Genomic DNA, 6,298 nt, shown 5'->3' with positions numbered 1-6,298 from the left:
ATGTTAAACAGGACTGGCCCCAGCACTTAAGTGCAAGTTTTCCTTCCATCATGTATTCCGTGTTGGTCAGCTTTAGTATGTCGGTTGAAAATCTTTAGCTAGGTGGGGAACATGAAAAGGACTAATTGAAATGGATCATTCTCCTATTTCAACAGGAAATAATGGCCAGATCCAGTTGTGGCAGTTCTTATTAGAACTTCTGACTGACAAAGATGCCCGGGACTGTATTTCTTGGGTTGGTGATGAAGGAGAGTTTAAACTGAATCAACCTGAACTAGTTGCGCAGAAATGGGGACAGCGCAAAAACAAACCCACGATGAACTATGAGAAGCTGAGTCGGGCTTTGAGGTAAGGAGCTTCAGGGGCTGGGCAGCTATGAAGTGATTGGCTTCCACTCAGATACTTTGTTTTTAATTGTCATCCTGCAAGCTTTGTGGCTTTTCTAGTAAAGACATGAACAGATCCTCTGAAGCTACTCCTCCCTATCAGCTTGTATGAGTCTTAGGGGAAAGGTGTTGGCTTTTTTGTTGACTTTTTTTTTTTTAAAAAAAAAAAAAAAAAGAAGCTGGTACAGTAACTTCTGGAAAATATATTTTCTTTTTTCAAGTTTATCAAACACTGAGATGATAGTTGAGTATCTCACTTTCCGAAATACATTTCTTTTTGATGTATCTTCAGCATTCATCCTTTCAGTGTGTGCCAAATAATATTGTTTATTGGTGAAAGATACAGAAATAGGTGAGTACCCCTGAATTACTGACGTGTTTTACAGTTTGTTTGTGAACTTTTATCATCTGAATAAATGGAATAATTTCAGGCTGTCTTCATTCCATCATGAGTTTGTAGCTTGACACTGGTGAAAGGAATTTGTATCATTGAGTCATTGTAGATGAGGTGCTTGAGGAGGGACAATCCAAGTACCTGAATTTTAGACTTTTTTCCCCCTCATCATTTTGGCCTCTGGAATCAGTTAAAAGATTTACTGAAGTTCTCTGAAATCATTAAGACTGAACTGATTTCTTACTTGGATATGGTCAAATCTGTTTCTCTTGGTTCGTTTTCAAGAAAGGTATTTATTATGTAATCCTACAAATTATTTAAGCACTTTTAGGCTCTTTGTCCGAGTGAAGGTGCATATTGGTGGAAGCCTGAGATTTGAGCTTCACTTCTCAGTATTTCCACTTCGGGCTATGTTTGTTTTTTTTTTTTCAAAGGGAGTAAACTCATCTAGCATTGTTTAAAAAAAAATCAAATTTTGCTTATACCTCTGTGAAAATGATTGTAAAGTTACCATGTTCTGGCTTTTTTTAAGGAGGGTTTAAGTAACATCAACATGCATAATGCTGAGTGAGGACTTTAACTGGGGGAGGTTGAAGTCTAGAAGACCATGAATGGCATAGAGTCAGTAAAGAATGACTCCTCAGTATCTCATTTACATGAAGAGGAGGCATCAGAAGAAACTAATCAGGCGCCAGATGCACAGCTCAACTATTCCCTTTAAATTCTTTTGTAACTTCTTGAGGCACAGTATTGTGGGTGCCAGAATTATTTTATTGAGTTTGAGAGGAAATGGAACAAATTTATTTAAAAAAAATATATATATTTTGAAGGTTATTAGGTATGGAAAGATGCAACTTCTAGAAATTCCTGAGCCCCAGGTCATTGAAAGCAAGGAACAGCATAGATACATGCCTACTCTGCTTCCATGCTCTTTAGGCATCCTTTTATGGTCTGTTAGAGTCTGTGTCCTGTTCTAGATAGATCTTTTTAGTATGATCTTGCATGGCTGCCCTTGTGTAATTTGCGTATGAAATTAGGATGTTGGCCTTTGTTGTAGGATCACAGAATCCCTTGGGCAGGAAGTACTTCAGGTGGTCTGTGCCCAACCTCCTGCCCCAAGCAGGGTCTTTCCAGTAGAGGTGTTCCCCAGTTCCCATATTTCCAACCTGTTTTTGTGAATCTGCGTTTGTGTGCTGAAGGTATATGTGTGAACTTTCTGGAGCATAAAAATGATGTAAATTATGCTGATGGGTGGTTTTGGTTTTGTCAGCGAACTCCACAGAAGATCTCAAAGGCAGCTGAAGAACTTTAAAATAATGTTCTTATCACTGGGATATTAAACAGATGTCTATGCAGTAATTTGCATAAATCACTATTAGAGAAGTTTTGCATGTATATTTTAGTTCATAGAATTACAGAAATCACATTTCTCAAAACGTTGCCATTTTGGCAGCTGCATCAGTATTGACATGTTTTCTAACACTTGAATGTCTGAAGGGATATTTAATGACTCTTGCTACTCCCATGATAAATGCTGTTGCCAAGCTAAAGTTTTATTAAATGGTAATATGTTTTGTTTACTAATGTACTGAAATTACTGTGCCAATTGTAGATTAATACAGAAAATTATGTTGATCTCATTGAGAAGTGTACTAGCTCTTCTGCACAGCTGTAGGAAAACCAGCCAATATAGAAACTAGGGCAGGGTGAAGAGCAGCTTTTTTTGTTAGATACACCTTGGTAAATTTTCAAAAATCAACACCTGGTTAGTTATCCAGTAGAGAAGTGTGGCTTGAAGAAAATAATTAATTTCCTGTATTATTAGCATAGAATGATTTGGATTGGAAGGGACCTTAAAGATCATCTAGTCAAACTCCCCTGCAGGAACATCCCCAACTAGGTCGGGTTGCTCAGGGCCCTATCAAGCATGACCTTGAATGTCTCCAGGGATGGGGCCATCACCACCTCGCTGGGAAACCTGTTCCAGTGTTTCACCACCCTCATAGTAAGAACTTCCTCCTGATGTATAATCTAAATCTCTCCTGCTTGAGTTTAAAAACATTGCCCCTTGTCCTTTCACTGCATGCCCTTGTAACGAGGCCTTCCCCAGCTTTCCTGTAGGCTCCCTTCAGGTACTGGAAGGCCAACATAACGTCTCCTTGGAGCCTTCTCTTCTCCAGGCTGAACAACCCCAGCTCTCTCAGACTGTCCTTGTAGGAGGGGTGCTTCATCCTTCTGATGATCTTCATGGCCCTCCTCTGGACCTACTTCAACAGGTCTATGCCCTTCTGTTGGGGGCTCCAGAGATGGACACAGTACTCCAGGGGGGGTCTCACCAGAGGTGGAGGGGGAGAATCACCTCCCTCGACCTGCTGGCCATGCTTCTCTTGATGCAGCCCAGGATACAGTTGGCCTTCTGGATTGTGAGCACATATTGCTGGCCCGTGCCCAGCTTCTCATCCACCAGTACCCCCAAGTCCCCCTCTGCAGGGCTGCTCTGAGTCCACTCATCATCTAGCCTGGATTTGTGCTTACTTAATTTTCTTAATGAGAAATATGACGTGTGTTCTATTAATTGCCTGCAGTGAGACAAGAACAGCAACAAATCTGTAAAATTGTAACTCCTGTTTTATTGACATCACCTAAAGTTTTATGATTTCTCTGGAGTACAGTGGGTCATATAGACTTTATTATCTTTACTGCATTTCTGCTCAGTCTAGTAATTATTTTGTAACACAATGTAAAAAGTATTGATAGTTAGAGCTAAGTCACTTTTAGTTGTAAATAAAGGCAAAGGATGTAGCTTTGCCAGCATATGAACTCAAAGAAAAACCAAAAAAAAACCAAAACAACCCTCTAACATGCTTTTATAGTTTTCCTTCCATCTTTGAAAGCAGTATGGAGACAATGGCTGCTTTAGTGTTGTAGAAACTACGATGCTAATTTTAAAACTGTTTTCAACATTAATTTTTTCCTTGGAAAGAGGAGATGAGTAAACAAAGCAAAGGACAATAATGATGGAGGAGACAACTTTTTTTTTTTTTTTTTTGGTAGTGCTTTGCATTAATAAGAACTGCTCTGAGACCTTCATTTCTGAGCTGGTGTTTCTGCCTGCCTATAAAATAATTGCCATTTTGTTTCTCCTTAATGTACCCAAGTGCAGGGCTATTTTCAACCCTGTTCCCTTTCCTCCTACTAGCAAATGCAGGAATGGTGTGTTGGTATATACAACTATATGGAAACGTTGAGAGAGACTTGTATTTTGGCCTTAAGTAAATAATGGTTGCATATTGAAGGTACAGATGTTGAAATTTACTACTTGGGTTCTTTTTTTTACAGGTATTACTATGATGGAGACATGATCTGCAAAGTGCAAGGCAAGAGGTTTGTCTACAAATTCGTCTGCGACTTGAAAACCCTCATTGGCTACAGCGCAGCAGAGCTGAATCGGTTGGTCACCGAATGTGAGCAGAAGAAGCTGGCCAAGATGCAGCTCCACGGCATCGCACAGCCAGTCACAGCAGTGGCCCTGGCTACAGCATCCCTGCAAACAGAGAAAGATAGTTAAGCACTAGGACCTGGAAGTGGGAGCCTGAGACCTTTCCTGCATCAGCAGAGCAGTTGCTGCTCTTCCCTTTATCTGAATTGGAAAAGTCTTTTGTTTCTTGACAGTACAATATAGAGCATGATTTTCTATAAAGAACTGGGAGTCTCACAAATTTGGATCTTTTAACAGCATATATTTCGATGTAAGCTAAGGGATCACCACAACTTCTGCAGCTTTGAGTCGGGGCCTCTCTGGTGAGCGATCTGAAACTGGTGGGGAAGGTTGGGCTGGTCGGCAGCGCTCTGTGTCCCAGCTGTGCAAAGTCACTTTTGCAGCACTCTTAACAAAAGTGAGGTACCTCCAGCGAGCAGGCTGAGCAGTTGTCTGAACTCAGACCTTTCCAGTCTTTTGTCCTCTGCTGAACTACCGAATGCCATGAGATGCTTTCAAAGTTAAACGTGTTCGTTGTTCTCATTTAGTCAAGCAGAGCCAAAAGACGCGCTAAATTACCAAGCATCGGGCTCTTAAAATAGCTTCTGCATTTATAAGCAAAGGAAACTAAGACTAAACTGAACTGAAGGTGAGTGCTGAAGGAGGAGATCCAAGTTTAGGTCTGGCTTGGATGAGAAGCCAATTACAAGTATTTCATTGTAATATGTAGATAAAACGCATATATGAGGGCAAGCACGTACCCGTTTTGAAAGACATTGTTAACGCTAGCCATTTAGCAAACAGCAAAGGTAAGCTGCTTCCACTACCCCCCCCACTTCAGGTGATTTGAAAACTTGAAAAAATAGCCCTCACCCAAAGAGTAGTTTATTTTGGTGGGGGGGTTTTAGTGCTCTGATCTGTAAGGTGCTTATACCTGCATAGTAGTCAACCTTGGTAATTGAAGACGTAAGTTAATCACAGTCAGTAGTCCCTGTTTAGAAACAAAATGCAAATTGAAAATAGTTTTACAGGAAACATGAAGTTTGCCTTCCAGATTATTGCACAGTATGACATATAAAACACAAAGATGTATTTTTTTATTTTAAATTAATTTCTTTCTGAACTTCAAGTGACTTTTTGAAGGTCCATTAAGCCAAATGCATGCTCCAGCCAGAGCTGGGTGCAATTTGAAGTCCGGATGGTGATTAGAAATAATTGGAATGTATCCTGAATTCTGAGCTATGGAGAGTAAGTACTTCATGCAAACTTACATATGTAGTAAAAAGTAGGCTGCCACTTTGGGGCTTTTTTAGTGATGCCTATTACATTGTTGCTTTTGATGGCTGAAAATGGTGCAATTTTGGTTTTGTGTTTGCCCCTTCATGTTATTAAACAGTATATTATGTCACCATGCTTATTATCCAACTTTTTGTAAGTGAAGGCCCCTCTGGTAACACCCAACAATTGAAATGCAAATAGATAAGATGAAAACTTTTAATTCTGTGAAGGATCGAGCTACTTGTAAACCTTAAATCAGAAGTGCTTGTACAGTGAAGTTCTAAACGTAGGATGTGTTTATACTGGGGAGCAAGAGCACCGAGCTGCTGCTCCTCTTCTGAAAAGCAGCAGTCATGCTTCCAGGCAGAGGGCAAGGAACTCGTGTTTGTTTTAAAGATACATTGAGGACAGAGCTTTTTGTTTATAGGTGAGTGTTCATCTGCAGATAGGTTTTGCTGAACTAGAAGTCTTTCATGTTGTTATAGCCTACTTTTTTCATCATCACCATGATTAGAAAGTTTCTTTTGGCCTGATTCCTTCAGTAGCTCTTAATTGTTTTAATTCTTGAACTCTTGAAGCACTCCTTCTACTAAGCATGCTGGTCTTTGTTTTTAAAAAGATCTTAAGCCATGAGCAAAATTGATAAATGCACCTGTCACAAGAGGTCAACCATCAGTTGATTACTGCTTATTGTTACTGATTACTGATTTATTACTGTTACAGTAGTCTATTTCCACCAGTTGGCGAGTATTTGAGGTGACT

At 39.9% G+C, this 6,298-nt stretch overlaps 1 protein-coding gene across 1 annotated transcript; it reads left to right on the top strand.

Annotated features, from left to right (window-relative positions):
* Positions 1 to 156: 156 nt before the first annotated feature.
* On the top strand, positions 157 to 4,662 carry LOC103768065 (GA-binding protein alpha chain-like). Its single transcript, XM_008935195.1, has 2 exons — positions 157 to 348; positions 4,120 to 4,662. The coding sequence occupies exons 1-2, from the start codon at positions 317 to 319 to the stop codon at positions 4,346 to 4,348; spliced, it is 261 nt and encodes an 86-aa protein (XP_008933443.1). The 5' UTR covers positions 157 to 316; the 3' UTR covers positions 4,349 to 4,662.
* The last annotated feature ends 1,636 nt before the right edge of the window (positions 4,663 to 6,298 follow it).

This window comes from Merops nubicus, unplaced genomic scaffold (assembly GCF_000691845.1).
Source record: "Merops nubicus isolate BGI_N331 unplaced genomic scaffold, ASM69184v1 scaffold2022, whole genome shotgun sequence".
In the NCBI taxonomy this organism is placed as follows: Eukaryota; Metazoa; Chordata; class Aves; order Coraciiformes; family Meropidae; genus Merops; species Merops nubicus.
The sequence above is the reverse complement of the archived record's forward strand: the minus strand, read 5'-3'. Positions and strand labels throughout refer to the sequence as shown.